Below are 17,045 nucleotides of genomic sequence, written 5' to 3' on the forward strand. Positions count from 1 at the left end.
GACAGGACCTCTGTTTCCTGATTTTCAACAGAAAGGGTATTTCTTTGCTCTATAGATTTTTTCAGAGGGAGCGACTGAGGGGCAGGGGTGGGTTTCTGTAAGGTGGTGTGATTCTTAAACAGTTTGTCTATTTGCGTAGTTTCTGCTGCAATAGCACAGCAAGCTGGAACATGGAATTGGCATGCTCTTAGAAGTTCAAAAAAAGAAAAGATTAAAAAAAACCTCACTGCAATAAAGAACAGAAAGCTAACCTTGAAACCAGACTGATTATCTTTCCTTTAGTTTACTAATTCATTTTCTCCTGTCTAGTGCTCCTGTTTGACCTTTTAGCTCTGCAGGGAAATTATTCAAGTAAAAGTGTTTCATTTTTTTATATTGTATTAAGACTTGAGTCCTGAACCCAACAATAATCCCTATCAATGATAAAATTACTTGAATGTAAGTGTAAAAATGCAAATGAAAATAGAAATATTCTTGAAATAGATAGTATTAGTTTATGAAGAAATGTACACCAAAAATGTAATGCATCTAGATTTGTCAAACAAGTTAATGAGTTCTCTTATTTCACACAGGAACAGACATTTCAGTTCTGAATGTCAGAGAATTGTATTTAAATCATTCTCCGCAAACGCAGACTCCCTCTAAAGTGATAGGAATGGAAGTCAACCAACAAGTGTAATTCATATTTTCATGTGATTCTGAAATATTGCTACAACAAAAAGACCTTGATCAAAGCTTGGTGGTTTCAGAGACAAAACCACCATACCCTGCTTTTTGATTTTGAAGGTTTGGGGTGGGGTTTTTTTGATCATCTGAGGTTACAGTTTCAGAATATTTTTCCTAACATGATAAACTGAAAACAATTTAAAGTAGGTCAACATAAATTTAAATGTACAGTTACACACACAAGACTTTATTTTTTCCACAAGACTCATTTAAAATAGGTGATTTTTAAATTACAGGCCCAATATCCTGCACATTTTATGTTCTTATAAGTGGTTCGTAAATGCTCTCTTTTGTGCACAGTATTGAAGTCAGTGGGAGTTTTATCCCTGGCATCACTGGAACCCAGATCTACACTTGAGTACACAGAACTGAGCCTTCATTTCCCAGGAAAGTTGTGTGTCACTGACAGCTTCTCTGTTTTGGGGTTGGATACACCTGGTTTGGTAAATTAACATGTAAATCAATTCAGTATCATTAGGAAAAGCCAAATAATGTATTCCATAAGGGGAAGAGTGCTTGTGTATTAAACACTGTTGAGTTGACTTCTTCATTGTGTACATCATGTTCTGAGGTTATTTAAGACCAGTTGTGGACCCTGTGGTATCTTTTACACAGGAATATGTCTCGATATGAGTTAAAATCTACAGGAAATTTCTGTACTCTGACATTTTCCCAGTCACATTTACCAGGTTTCACAGGGATATGTGTTTGTGTACCCAAGTGCCTTTGGGTGGGTGAGGGGGTTGCTTTCCAGAGCACAGCTCCAGTCCTCCATATGCTGTACATTTAATTTTAAATACAGCATTTATGTATTTCGAGGGAACTGCACTAACTTGATAGTGTTGCCTGGGGGAGAAAGAAATGCTTTCATGCAAAGATTGTCACGGGCGGTGAAGTGATAGCTGAAAGTAGCTGGCCTTATTAAGCAAAGTTCCTGGAGGTGTTTACATGTCTGTGCAGCTATAAAATAGCCTTTCTTCAGTCCTGTGGTTTTTTCCCTTTCTCCCAGTTCTGTGTTTCAAGTTAATATATATACTGTTATATGTGAGCTTCTGTTTAGAAAAAGATTGGGAATAAAGACTAAATCCCATTTGCATTACATATGTGGGTAGCTCGGTTGCTTTCAGTGTGTCTATTTGAACAAGTAAAATAAAAACAGATTTAATTCCAAATCCTTTTACTAACCAGCAGGGAAGAATACTCATTGACCATAATAATAACAACTTAGCAGAGTACTAGATGTCATCTATAAATGATACACATTTTTTAGTCATTAAGTCATATTAAGCAGTACTAAGTTTTGCCCTCAGCATAAGTAGTCTGTTGCAATTGCATCTGTCTCTTCACTATGCAGAGAACATGAAAGGAAGATTGTGTTTTACCCTATTATCTGAGAAATTGCAAAGCCATGAAAAACAGATTACTATTAATAAACAAAATTTTCTTCAAAAGGCTATGCATACAGTTGTGAGGAAACAGCTGCTCTCCCTTCCAGAATGTACAATTGGCAAGTACATTAATTTTAAAAAAGATTATTTTGAAGGCATCAAAAACAGTAAAAATGCAGAAACTGTGACAAGAATACATATGCACATTGTTGTGATTCAGTATGGTCTGACAGAGGAACATTTTTTCCTCTTAATTCGTAAAGTGGTAAATTTTAAGTCTTTCTCAGGTAGCTGGGTTTCTACTAAATTATCACAAGCAGTACAGGTGAACCATTGATGACTTTGATCATATCCAAGTTATTTAAACAGTAATATGGCTTAAATTTACTCCACCATGCCTTCCCTTTGCATTACAAAATAGAGACCAGGACAAGTCCAAGTGTGGTGTTTGTGAAGGGTACCTGACCAATCGTTACAGCAATGACTTGAGATAATATACCCCTAATTAATGGGTGAATAACCAGTAAATACAGGCAGCTGTCTGACATGTGTCCCTATGGCATTCTCAGGGCCTCCACCAAGACCTGACAAATGCAGCCAGAGTATTTCCCCCTCCATCCATTGCCAGCAAGGCTGGAATCAGCAGCAATAATCTTAGGACTTGGGATGTTTCTCCACTGAGAGATGGATTTGTAAAAAAAACCTCTTCATTAGATGCAGACCAGCAAAGAGTCTTCAAGAACAAACAACTCTACAGGAGCCATCTAGGCTAGGAAAGGTCCAGAGACCACAGGATGAACACTTCTGTAGCTCATAGCCATTTGCTCCAACTGCTTTCTTTGAATACACAAGATTTAAGCAAGAGTGATTAGGATGATAAAGATAAGCAGTAGCACATGATAAAGATAAGTAATACAGCTCTAGTGTTCATAGGTTAAACCACATGTTATTTTTGCATTGTGAATTTCTGCATGACTAGTGTAGTGTTCTGGAGTTCTTCTGGTGGTGGTAGCTCTGACTCAAAGACCAGCTGTTTGTCACTTACTGCAGATAACCAGTAATATTACGAGTAAATAAACAATGATGAGAGCAGGTATCACCAGCAGCTGAGCCAAGGAGATGAGCTGGAACTGAAAATGGGAAAGAAAACAACACAAATGTAATTTTCATCATGCAGAAAACATCTGTGTGAGTAAGGATTCCAAGTTGTTGTTGCCAAGGAAATTATAATGGCAATTTCAACTGTTGTGGGTATTTTATATTGATGTAGGGAACATACGCAGTGGTTATAAAAAAACCTACCTTTAAAATTTGATGTTTAATTCTTGTATGACGGAGTCATTAATTATGATTTACAGATTAGAATGCTGGTTACCTCTTACTAATTAGAAATGTTGATTCTTCTTTAGATAAGGTGTCATTTCTCATAAAGCTCATGTGTGAAGCCCTGAAAGTAGTGAAAGTTTCACCTGAAATCTTGAAAGGAATTTTATAGAGCTCTGAGTTCCTTAGCTCCAACTCTGAGGTGAAGACTGCTTTCACCAGCAGGTACCTGCACACTGGATTTTTGCCTTCCCATCCTGAGAACAGAGGCAGAGGACTTCTCCTTGCAGCCTTACCTTTTGCTGTGATCTTTATATGACAAACAAGCATCCCTTTCTTAAACTGATTTTGCCATCGTTCTTCCCAGAACCACTTTGTATTTTTTTCGATCCCGCTTTTAAATGAGAGAAGATGAAACAAAGCCATTTACAGGAATGGGTTTCTAATTAGAAATTCTGATCCATGGGGCACCATGGAGGTGTGTGCACTGAGAAGAATGTAGCCTCAGTTGTCCCAGGTGAGCTCCCCTTTACTGAAAATTACATTGGAACAATCCTGTTCTTACAGTAGAGTCTGTGGTATAACCATTTTTGGGATTATTGTAGCAACACTTGGTTACTCTAGTCTGGTTTTGAGAGGATTCCAGCCACTTCAGAACAGGAGACTTCCTACATAAGCCCCTTCCTAACCTTAGCCCTAAAGACTCTCCCAAAAGATCTTAGGAGAAAATTACACTGATGAATAAATGAGAAATTCCTTTATATTTAATTTTCTGTTTACTCTGTCATGTATCCAGATAAGTCCCCTCACCCCAGAGACATTAAAAAGTCTCAACAATATTCTGTTGACTTAGAAGAGGCCACATTACTGGGTCCCAGTCTGACGTCCCCGTTCATTTTGGCTGGTCAGCCAAGTGGTGTAATGTTCATACCTCGGACACTGCTAAGAAAATTGCCTGTAAATGGTGGTTTCTTCTGACAAGTCAGAGTGTGGGCTGCAGTGGGGGCAATCAGTCTCAACCAAGGGTTGAGATGTTTTAAGGTTTCTTTTAATTCGGACCTGTGGCTGGTCTCCAAGTAAGAGAATAATTTCAAATTAAGGGGGAAAAGTTGTGAAAACGTGTCCATTTGCCAGTAATTTCCAAGTGTGTTTTCTTCTGTTTACCAGAGATCTGGAGAAATAAGACAGCCTCTCAAGTAAATTGACTAAATAAAAGGAATCTGCTTTTGAAGTATATGGATTTCAGAATCAAATTTCCTTTTTCTGTGCCTGTTGGCTTTATAGGCTTGTTTACTCAGGAGGAAATTACTTGTTTTATAATGTGTTTAACATCATGTTAGTTAATCTGTGCCATAATAAAGAGTTGTTTCCTTGTGTAAGCAAGCATTTCATGTGTAAGCATGTGTGAATCTCCCACTGAACTGTGGGGGGGTCTGTATCTAAGCCTGTATCTCTGTTTACAAAATAGACATAAGCAGACTTGTTGGTTACACCAGCTGTATTATATGCTTGAGATAAACTGTAAATAGTTCTTTAAATTTGCTTCTCTTTGCTTTCCCTCATTAATATTTTGGAACAGTTTTACAAGCAGCTTATGTGTAAAAACTGAAGTCTCTATAAGTCTCACAAAAGGAAATTTCAGAATTGGGCCCTTCATAATAAAAAGTTGCAAAATTATCTTGTCACATAGGGCTTCAAAATTTCTAAGCTCTTATTTAGACAACTGCCTAGAACTAGTAAAAATTAGTCTCAAACAAATCAAACTTCTTTAGAGGCCCATTTGATAAATCACTTACAAATTGGGGAAAGAATCAATGACTAGTGGACCAGGTAGAAGACCAGCTTTCTGAGGAACAGAGAATATGCAGACATTGAACAATAACTCCTGCCTTGCTTGTAGCATTCATAATAATCAGAAAGTGTGAGTGTATATATATATTAGAAATAATCCTGTCTAAATCATTCTCAGTTACTGAAATATCTGACTACTGCAGAATATTTTTACACTAACATTTTTAAAAGTACAGGAGTGTAAAGATCTTTTTTGGATACGACTTTAAAAAAATTTGACATTAAATCAGCAGTCCATTATCTCAAAGTGAAAGACGTGTTAGTTGAAGTTCAGTTGATCTATTCATCACTAATACATCATGTGTGGCCTTTTTTATCATTTTTCATCATTTCTGATAAAAAGTGAGAATTTGCCATCATTTTTTTATTAGTGATCAAATCAACATATCAAATGTATTTCAAATCCAAATCTTTCAGTGTGTTCCACCCATTCATGAAGAGTCTTTCTAGTATGTTTGAGCTGGTCTGCTTTAGTCCTGTCTACTTCTCCCTCCTGCATTGCCTCTAAGGTTTCCACAGAAACTAAAAAGTCAATGCTGTTTTAAAGAATGCTTTCTTCCCTACTACACCTCTTAAATCTTCGAGCTGCTCTGGGGTTTTTGTGTTATATGTCTGCACTTAGTCACCTCATCCTTTTAAATTAGATTTAAAATTTAGAAATACAGTGCCTGGTGGTGCCACCCCACTGTTGCATGTCACAGATTCTGATTAACTTAGAGAAGAGATAATGGTAAATTACAACTGTTGTCAGCAAGGGGAGATGTTGTGAAATTTAAAAGTAGTTCTATTTTGAAAAATAAATTACAATCCTGGGAAACAAACAAACAAAAAAAAAGAAACTCAAGGAAAAGCAAATTAGGAGTAACATGGAAATAATATCACTTGGCAACTTGCAAGGTTGGAGGTCATGTTAGAATGTTAGAAGGTCCCAGGACAGCCTATTTGTTCTTCTGTGGTGTTTTTCATTCCTAGTTACTTGTGGTTTTCTCTTTTACTAAAATAGGGATACAAATCATTCTTGATATAATTTCCCATAGAGACAAATCAGGCTTAAAAATGTTTTATCTTTTTTAAATATACAGTCAATTTCTGCTAGTTTAAAAGAGCTGGAACTTCAGATACTGGTATTACTTTAAAAGAAAAAGAAACAAAAGATGCGGCAAAAGGGAATTGAGCCCATGAGTATGTAATAGGAGGCAAATGATTGTTTCCTACTCTGAGCAAGGCAGGCCTTCTGTGAAGGGTTTTATGTAATTTTCTTCAGCTGAACAAAGCGGAGAATACTTAACAAAATTGCCATTTTTAAAATCTCATTGTGAATACTCAGCATGCTGTGATCATACACTGTGTAATGGTGTTTGCAGTGAATAAATTGCTGTAGATAGTATAATATAAATAACTATTTTGTGCATTAAGAAGCAGTTCTCTTCATGATGGTTTCTATCTCAGGAATGCTCCGAGGATAGGGCTTTGGAGAATAAAAGCATCAAAGTACTCTTTGAATAATACCAGTCTGCTAAAGTACTAGGATACTTTTAATGATTTTTAGCAATATTATTTAGAAGCAAATAACAAAATCAACTAAGTGATACTTACTTTGTTCTTAATCTATTTGATATTAATACTGTGGCCCAAACTTACTAATTTTAAAGACATCACAGCTTCACAGCTTCAGCTAATAATTTTTAATGGCTCCCGTGGTAGGAGGGTAGATAGGAAAAAAGTATTTGCTTCATACAGACTGTGGGCACATTGACCTGGTGTGCTGCAGGTTTGTTGCAAGAAAAAAAGAGGCAGGAAGCCCTAAAGTTAAACTGCACCTCAATTTGGATAATAAATAAACCTCTAGAAATACCTTGCTAAAACTACAGAAGACTGGCAATTAAAAAAATGCTGTACCATACTGAATTCCAGTGGTCTCAATAAGCATAAGAAGCAATGTCAAGCAATACCCTGTAATACATTATTATTCCTTTGGCAGCTCACTGGGATCAGTTTTCCTATATGTTCTTCCAGTCAAGTATGCCACAAATATATTGATTCCAAAGTGTACATGAAAACAGTAACTGGCTTCAATAGAAAGCACATAATAAGAGCAGGATATAACAACTTTGAAAGAATTGCAGCCTGACTTAGAAAAATGTCTGATATCCTCCTTCCTTTTCTGTTTGCCTAAAAATACTAAAAAAAAAAAAAATTCCTTAATGAAAGACAGTCTCAGTCAGAAAACTGAAAGAACTAGAAGGAAGTCTAATTCAAAATTTTCAGCTGAATTTTCTCACTGTGATAGAAACAAAACAGTATAAGTGATTTGTCTGATGTGTCTCTTTCTGCCAAAGCCTTTCTGAGTGACATGTGGCCCAATCTCTTTGACTTCTGTTTCTATTAGAAATAATTAAATCTAATGAAACTCAGAAATCATACTTATCTCATCTAATAATATTGATGTAAAATATGTAAGACATAAATTCCCATTTATTTTGCAGGGTGACCAAAAATACTAGATCTAGCATAGACCTAAATTCGTATGTTAGGTCATGGTAAGGCAAGATTTTTCACTTAAGTGTTGAGTCTCTTTAAAGTAAATTTAACAACTCTTTTTTTTTAATGTAAATATATATTGTAATTTACTTAGAGTAAAGAGTTGGTTTACTTAGAATACTTAGAATAAATCTCTTGGGCCTCAAATTTAATGCTGAAAATTTTCTGGGTTTGGTCTAGATTATTACTAATAAGAATAGTGAGATCTTCCAACATTTTAATAATGGCACTTCTTTGCATCATCTAGATGAAGGAATTGAGATGATGATAGTTTTAATGAATTATTTAACTGATTAATTGAAAAGGAAGATTTGGGGGATTTTCAGCAGATTTTCAGGGGGAAAGAAAAGATATTAAAAAATACTATGCATTATAAAAGTGGGGGCTTTATTTCTTGAGAAAAATTTAAGTCATCAATATTATAGCCCCAGTAAGCACTTATCTCTAATTCTGAAAGGGTTTATTTCTTTAATTGTTCTTTGATTTTACTGCCTGGAGACTAGCCTGCTAATTTTATTCATAGCAGAGGTATTATTAACTACACAACAACGCCCATTGCCACAGGCAGTCTCAGTACTCACTGCTGTCTTCGTTTTTATTTTGTAGAAGTGTATTCTTTTGGCTGCTGTGGCAACTGTTTATTACATACATTTACCAAAGTATCTCCTGATATCGCTGTAGCATCTGGGTAGGCAGCTGTGACTCCCTTTCCCTTCCCTACACCAGTGTTCCTGCAGCTCCCGCTCTGCTTGCTCTTCATTTTCCTGGGAAGGAAGGAAACAACATTACTGTACTGTAATAAACTATGCCTGTACCATTTTTCACCCCCTCCTCCACCTCTGGAAAAAGGTGAAAAAATAGCAGTATGTATTGATGGATTTTGATGAGGAAAAAAAGAAGCAGGGTGTTAGGAGGAGTGGGATCTGCACGTACCTGGAGTGAGGAAGGATCCACCATGATGAAGGAGCAATGAATTGTCACCATACAGAGAGTGGGGGAGAAACCACCCTCAGGCAGAAACTAGAAAATACAAGCACTGCAAAGAATAACAGCTACTAACAAGGGAGTCATAAAGCTCAAGTGATGATGGATCAGGTGGGCTTCCAGATTGCAGAGGAGAGAGTACTGGGACAAGAGCAGAAGAAATTCAGCAGATAACCTATACTGCTGGCACTATCTGTGTTCTAATACTGTCCATATCCATTCCAAAGTTATAGAAACATGACAGTGGCTTACAGGACTGTGATGCCACTGCTTCTCAATGGCACTTTTTGCATTTTGTTGGGTGAGTTGTGGAGGTGGGTTTGAATCCCTGGTGATGTATCAGCATAGCTGCTGCTGATTTGCCTCTTTCCAGATTGAGATTATCCAGCAATCACTTCCCCAGCACAGCCTCACTGCTCATATCATGGACGTCCCCAAGCATAGGGTCAACCTTGAGCTGTGGTGCAGGCCAAAGCAACATTTTTGCTTAGAACGAGTTTCATTGTTGGCACTGTGTTCAAAACAGAGAGCAGAGGGTATACTGAGTTTATTTTAATGAAGCTTCGTATCTGCTTCTCAAGAGATGTATCTCATTGAAAGCTGAATCTGCAGTCTTCTGGTTTGCCACATCCATCTTCTCCCCTCACCAGCTGTGCTCTTAAATGATTTTGCCAATCTTCTGATATTTTTGTATCCACTTTGCCCTCTAGGCAAGTGGCTTCCCAGAAACATTCCCAGAAAGCAGCTAGAGGTAGGATCTGCTCCTGTGTATCTGTTAGGTGTGCAAGAAACTGTTGTAACACTTAAAAATGGAGATCATTCTGAGGAGCTTCTCTCCTCAGTGGGAAAACTCCTAAACATTGAAGCCAAGGCTCTGCACAATAAAAGACAAGGAAGACAAAGAGCCTTGCCATGTGTCCTTCTTTTCTCTATGAGAGTTGAAAGGGGCTGCATCCTCCACAGACTGCACCCTGGGTCTGATGTGTTTTTGTGTGCCAAGGCAATTCAGATTACACAGTGCAATAATAGGAGTGAATTGCCATAGACAATGCCATGAAAAGTGAGTTCATGGGCATTAGTGTGACATCGTGATTCTGCTTTATTCTTCACTATTGTAAAAACTCACACACTCCACAAGAATCTTTCGATTTATTTCTGAGTCCTGAGGAATAGGAAAACCTCCAGCCAATGTGCTTTCCTATTTTATTTGGCCTGAATGGCCCTGCCATTCCCTGCTCATGTATCAGGTCTAGAAAACCCTTAAAGTTAAAATCCTACATGTTTTGTGCTATAGGCTTGCCTTTCCCTTGTGTTAAAGAGTATCCACTTTAATGGTGCATACCAGCAGGATTCAGAGACCAAGAACAGAAGAGAAGACACTGAAATAGTTCTCATTTTCCACCTTACCAGGGCACACTACTAGTTTATGCTATTCCAGTCATAGACACTGGGAAAGCGTGTGACTCCTTCATCAAGAAATATAGGGTAGATTAAAAATGATAACATTATTTTGACTAATCTGTTTTGTATGAGTACTTGATAATCAAGATAGACATTCTTATTTTTTGACCTTCTGTATTTTCACTTTTTAAAATTATTCACTGGAAATTAAGTACCTTTGTATACAAATGACAGCTAAAAATCAACTGTACTTTAGTAACTGCTCCAGATAGGTTTTCATCTGGTATATCTCATGGGTGCTATTGTTTTCATACAACTCTTCTAATACATTATTTTGCATTTAATATTTTAGGATATTTAAAATGCAGGGAAAGCTTGGTGTTTATAATGCATTGCACTGGACAAGCAGCTTTTAGCAGGACTACTTTCAAGTGGCTGCCTGCCTGAAACATATTGAGGGAATAGAAAATACTCCATGTGGTAAGCATATTTAAAGCAAAGTTAATTCAGTTCTAGTAGCATTTGGAGTGTTTTGCTAATAACTGTAACTGATGTACGTACATTTCACCTGCAAATATCTATGGGAAGCCATGGCAGAACTGAAATATAGGAGAGGCAAAGGAGAATGAAATAAAAAGACGATTTTACATATTTTCACTCCTTTGTCCTGAATTTCATACACTTGTATGGATGTCATTCTGGAAGAAAAGTGGCTCCATGTCCTCCTATTCCAGCTCTTCCGCTGAGCAAACCTCCGAAGAGGTGAAATACGGTATCCTGTGGAGGGTCTCATCAGCTGTAGGGAAATAATAGCAGCAGACAGCTGGCTTTTGGCAAGCCATTAATAACTTCAAGTCGCCAGGGGCTCAGCTGCACTTCCTTGGTCCTGCATTCCACCTGGGAGGTAACACTGGAAACATAGGGAACACCAGTTCCAGAGCCACTCTACAACCTCTCCACTGCTTCCTTGATTGCCCCACCCTGCAGAGTCACTGGGGTGTCAGCATCTGGGCTCACACTGAGAGGCTGAATTGCTGTTCTGACAGCAGGCCTGTCCTCTTAACCATCTTACAGCTCATCCACTTCCACCTGGAGCTGCCCAGGCACCGTTATCTCTCCCTTGGAGCTGACTGCTGTAGCAGTAGATTCATCACAGGCAGCACGTGTGTGCTCTGGCCCTGGGTCAGCTGAGTTCAGGACAGATTTAGTCTGCCTTTTGCTGAGAGGGTGCATATCTGAATCTGTCCTTCCAATGATTGCAGAACTTCAGGCACTGAGCTGTTTGGTGCACTTTCTTTGAGATCTGTGGTTTGGTGCCAGTAACTTTAAAAGAGCTGGAATATAAATCATACTGAATGTAAAACATTTGGGCTTTAGTATGTTGGGCAGATATCCATGTAGAGAGAAGGGTAATTAAATCCTCTTGCATTTTAAACTTTACAGAATAAGGCTCTGGCTGAGGTCTTGCATATGTGGGAATTTTGTCTGGTGAAGCCTGTTCAGGTTGCCAGTAATGTGGATAAATAAAAGGCTTAACAATTAAGAAAGAAGGAAAACGAAGATAATACACCTGTCAAACTTTTTGTGTTATTAATGCACAAATGAAAAACCGTGATGTTTGTGCATGCTCTTGCCCTTAATACCAGCTGTTGCCTGTGCACATGGGTTGATATTTCACATGGCTGAACAGCCCTGCTGCCAGCAAGCACTCAAACAGGCAGCATCAATAACAGCAGTCTTCCCACACTCCATACAATTTAAGCTATTCTTCAAATTAATAATAATACTTAATAAAGCTTCATCTCTCATTTGCAAAGAAAACCTTCAATTAATGGTAATGAGCATCCACAGAATGTGATCAGGCTGGGTTTGTAGCTGGACGTGCCGAAACAGTTCAACTGGCAGATGGAGCATTTTCCAACTATTCTAATTAATGACTGCTCATTTCAAATGTTAATGCAATTAAATAAATAGGCAAAACAAATAAAAATAATATACAGTATGAAAAAGCCACTATCAGAGAGAGTTCTGATTAAAAAAGTGAGCCTCACTCAAATCCAGAAAGGGCCCAACCATCCTCTCCTGGCTAAATAAATTCTGAAGGATCTAGGACTAGCTTTTGTTACTTATTTCCAACCATTTCTCTGGGAATGACATTTATATCACTTCCATTTTAACCTGGTGGCATCAACTGAGGAATTGCTTCTTTAAGTGTTAGAACATTTTCCTGCAGAAAATGAGAAGGGACTCCTTTCACATAGTATGGGGGGTTTTTTGGTGTAAGATTTAGACTTGCCTTGCTTCTTGTCTTTTCTATTTGAAATAATTGCCTGCATTTTTTTTTTCAGTTTTATTTTCTGTGAACATTGTATACCATACCACTAATGTAGGACTGCATGTGTTTGGGCTTATAAAGAGTTCAATTAGCTCCTTAATGCCTAGTTCAGTCACAATTAAACCTTTCCTGTTGACTCAAGATTGGTCTTTCTAAATGCAGTGGAGGTGGTTTTAATTATTCATTCTCTGGTTTGTTTCTTACAGCAGTCTCAGCTGTGCTTTATTATTCAAAGGTTAATGCAAACTGAGAACTGGGTAAATTAAATTTGTTTGGCAGCTAGCAACCTGATGTATTATCGACACTGTGAAATATGGATGGCAATACTTCTGCTATTGTGCCACTTAAAAAGCCAGATTTTATCTTTAAAACAATTGCTAGCTTTGTTACTACTGCTGATAGAAAATGAACGTTCCATAATGTTATAGTCTCTGTAACCCATTATTGTTGAGAAAGCAAGGTAGTTTAGAAAGCCAAGAAGCATTAACAGCTATTATAGAAAATGGATGTAGGTACCATGACTAATGAAGTGCTCTGCACAGGACTAAGTCATGCAGCTGTATTCAGGAAATCATGCAGTCAGAAGTTTTAATGAAGGGAGCCCAAGGAATTGCAGGTGAAAGCAGGTTTTATTAACTTCCAGTGAACAAAACGAATAGTTGAGCAGTGAACATGACATGATGTCGTATAATAATTGTATGCCTTGGGTACATTGTGAGGCATGGAGCATAGCCAAGAGCTTTCAGCTGTTCTACACACAGAGTGATTCCACAAACCCCTGTACACTGCAGAAACCTTCACTGCAAACATAACAAGAATGGTTTCACAAGAAATGCCTTAAGACAATACCACATCACTTTTTTGAGATGTCTACCAGCACTGCCTTCCTCTAAAAAATATTAATCAGATATCTGGAAGTCACCATTCCAATTGATCATAATTACAATTCAGGTCCTAAATCAGTGACTGCAATCAGCAGGCTGTGAATGGAAGAAGCCTATGTCTAAGAGGCCATCCTGAGTAAAATACATGTTTGTATGGACAGGCATTATGTTGTATGAAAGGAGGATGTGTTGGCTTTTAGAAGAGTCATGCCCAAGTACTTTTATTAGTTAGTACTTTATTTCATTTTTTTCAGAAATTCACCCTACAAGGGAGAGATTTTTCTTGTTTCATGCAGGACTATGTTTTGTACATTTTAAATATTATTTCAGTACTGTGTTTTTAACCAAGGACTTTGAATTAACATAATCCAACACTTCCTGTTGGATTTAACATGATTAATGTAAGCCACTTCCTGTTGATACTGTTTTTAAGATAGGAAAATGATTGCAGAGCAAATCAGCTTTCTGTGGTAGTGACTGGAGACCTTAGGTTGGGAACAAGTGCAGGTGCAAGGTTGGTTGTACCCTACTCAGTCTTTAGTACAGTCTGTGCTGTGTAATGTGTGTAATTACACTGCTACTGACTGAGGAGGTAGGTGGATGAGGAGGTAGGTGAAAATAGGATGGCTTGTGAAGCAAGACAGTGACAAGGCATCTCAGCAAAGTCTCTATATCCTTGCACTGTAAATACTTCACATCTGCCCACTGAAATATTTGAAATAAGACAGTTGGGAATTTTTTTGTGCTTACTTGAATAATTTATGATGTGATTTTAATACTTCTTCCTGGCTGAATGTATCACTTCTCTGACAGAGCTTAGGACATCAGATGCATGTTCTACTGGGGACTAACTTAATGAATGTGATACACAAATTTAGTTTCTGGTGTTACAGCAAAACGAGTGGTACTACTGGTAGAGTGTAACTGATGCAGTTTCCTTGATTGTCTGTGGTTATTATGTTATATTTTTGTTTTCTATTTTAGTGCTGGACCCAAAGGAGACAACATTTATGAATGGAGGTCAACTATACTGGGGCCTCCAGGGTCTGTATATGAAGGTGGAGTTTTCTTCCTTGACATAACCTTTTCACCGGACTATCCTTTTAAACCACCCAAGGTTAGTAGAAGGATATTCAAAGTCTGACAGGAGTCTTCTCCGTCTGATATTTTTTAATGTGTATGTTGGAATATCATTTTAGGATGAAACATAAAACTTTCAAAGCAGTAATGAATTTTTAAACTTGATTTTTTTGATAGAAAGAATTTAAATAACTGGCTAAAATTTGCTTGCATGCTGCCAGTATAGCTGAATGGATATGGATTTATTTAGCAAAAGGCTGCATAATTTCCAGTACCTATTTTTTTAATTTGGATTTGTTTCTAATATGAAAGTGCTTATATTTGAGTTGCACCCTTTAAAAGTAGCTGAAGATACTTAATCTTTCCTGTTGACCCATATAATTCACCAGGCTTGTATGGCTCTCTGGACAAAAATATGCACCTATTTCACTACACCATATAATATCTGCAGGTGCAAGTAATTATAAGTAATTGCTTTACATCAGTTTTCTAGAAGAATGTGGAAATATGGCACCACAGTCAAGAAACTGAAGTGACAGAGATTTACAGAAATCCTTAGAGATTCCTTTTATAATGCTGTCTATAATGATACCAGCCAGAAACAGAGAACTGTATCAATAATGTGAAGGTGACAGAGCATTACCATGATCAACTTGAAATGTCAAACATGAAAAATCTAGTGGTTAGGAAGACTGCAAAAACATAAATGGGTGGAATGTGGCAATACAGAAAGCCATCTATAACCAGTAGTAATAATTGCTGAGGAGGATGTTGGAATGGGACTTTATTGCTTGATTGCAGGATTATTGCAAACCACCTGCTTAATGTGTTTATAAAAAAGGAAAACATCCTCCTAAAGTGCATCCTCTGGCCTAAGAGAGAAGGAATTACTAATGTCAGATACAAGAGGCTTGGAAGACCTTATCTGGAAGACTGAGTGCAAATCTTAACGCACATGTTCGTTAATAGGAACAGAAACCAAGAAAATTTATCCCACAGAGCTGTTAATCAAATCAAATAAATTGATGGGGCTGTCTTCCATGAAACAAAGTGAAAAGAAGTGCCTTGTTCACCTTGTCACTCTGGAGAGTGTGTCTGGAAGATCCCCACAGAAGGAGCTATGAGACAAAAAATATTTACCTTGTTTCTGACACATTTATGAAAGGATGGGTGTGCCACATTGGTCTATAATAGAAGGATATTGCATGAAAAGAGAGAGAAGCCAATTCCTATTTGATCACTTTGAGTAGATTATTGAAGTATTAGTGCTTATATATAGAATTTTAATGCCACATTAGTAACGTTTACAGTAGTAGATAATGTTGATGTTAACAGGAAAAGTTTTTTAAAACAAATGAAAGATGTTAATTCATAGCGTTCGTCATTCTGTGAGTTGGACTTACCCAGCCAGTAACCTAAAGATGGGTGAGTATAGCAGTATTTAGAAATTGTCTAACTCTGCTTCCCACTTTTAGTGTTGTAGTTTAGAGAAGCCTTGATGTCACTGAAAGGTCTTAGAGAGTTGTACACCTTACTGGCTGCAGAGTTTCAGCTCTTGTTACACCATGAAGAAAGAATTTGAAATGAAGAATTACAATGTCTCCTTCAGTTAGTTAATGCTCTGGGTACACTGAGCTGAGGTCAGTCCTGTTCTATTCTTCCCCCTGTCCTGTTCCTCTTGCCTCCCCACAGCCCAGCCCACTGCCTGTACAAGGTCTGTTTTAACAAGCCCTATTTATTTACTTCTTTCTTGGGCTTAGTTGGTTTGCACTAGCTGCCATGCAAGGGTTACATTCAGGCCCCCAAAAATTTAAAATTCTATTATTTAGGGGATAAAGTGGCTTTATGGTGTATAAAATAGAGCTTGAAGTTCTCTCAGAGAACTGATACATAAGAACTACTCTGAATGGCAAGTTTTGTCATTCTCTCTGTTAAATCTGTTGAGTCTTGAGACAGTGTATGCAATAGACACCCTTTTAAAATAGAAGTTGAAGGTCCAGTTTGCTATTTCACCACAAGGTAAAGTCTTTTTCAATCTGCACTCAGTTGTGCTTGGCAACTGTGTTATTTTGAGATATGAGTAATGCAGCTGTGCCTTGCTTATTAATGAAATGTCAAGCAAAGAGGTGGTTCTTGTCCTGCTTTGTAATAGATTTTATTGTCTGCCTTTATCTTGATGCCAGTTGTCACTGTAAAAAATGTGTGCATATAAATCATATGAAAACGTACTGTTTGATAAAGGATAAGAGAATTGATGATGCTATATTGTATTACTAAATGGCCAGTATTTATGATGAGGAAAATTGTCATCTGTAAGAATGTAATGAGTGCCTGTGCACAGGGGACTCATGTCAGATATAACTGTGTCATAAGCATGTGTTATACACATGGATTCTTATTCTATTCACTTCAGCCACAGCTCTAAATGACCCCTATTTTCAGTCCTGCTCTATGACCTCTCAAACTGTTAGTATTCCATTACACCTATTTCCCAGACCTTATGAAACTCATCCATAGGTAAAATAGTTAGGG

The 17,045-nt window shown here is 37.5% G+C and overlaps 1 protein-coding gene across 2 annotated transcripts in view; it reads left to right on the forward strand.

Moving 5' to 3' along the window:
- Window positions 1-17,045, forward strand: part of LOC310918926 (ubiquitin-conjugating enzyme E2 E2) — a 203,256-nt gene that overhangs the window by 151,774 nt on the left and 34,437 nt on the right. For both annotated transcript variants that reach the window (XM_083877941.1, XM_083877940.1), the window contains exon 4: window positions 14,418-14,550. In XM_083877941.1, the coding sequence (XP_083734067.1) occupies window positions 14,418-14,550 (133 nt within the window). The remainder of the gene's footprint in view (window positions 1-14,417; window positions 14,551-17,045) is intronic.

The sequence above is a fragment of the Zosterops lateralis genome (assembly GCF_965231275.1).
Source record: "Zosterops lateralis genome assembly, chromosome: 1".
NCBI classification, from domain to species: Eukaryota; Metazoa; Chordata; class Aves; order Passeriformes; family Zosteropidae; genus Zosterops; species Zosterops lateralis.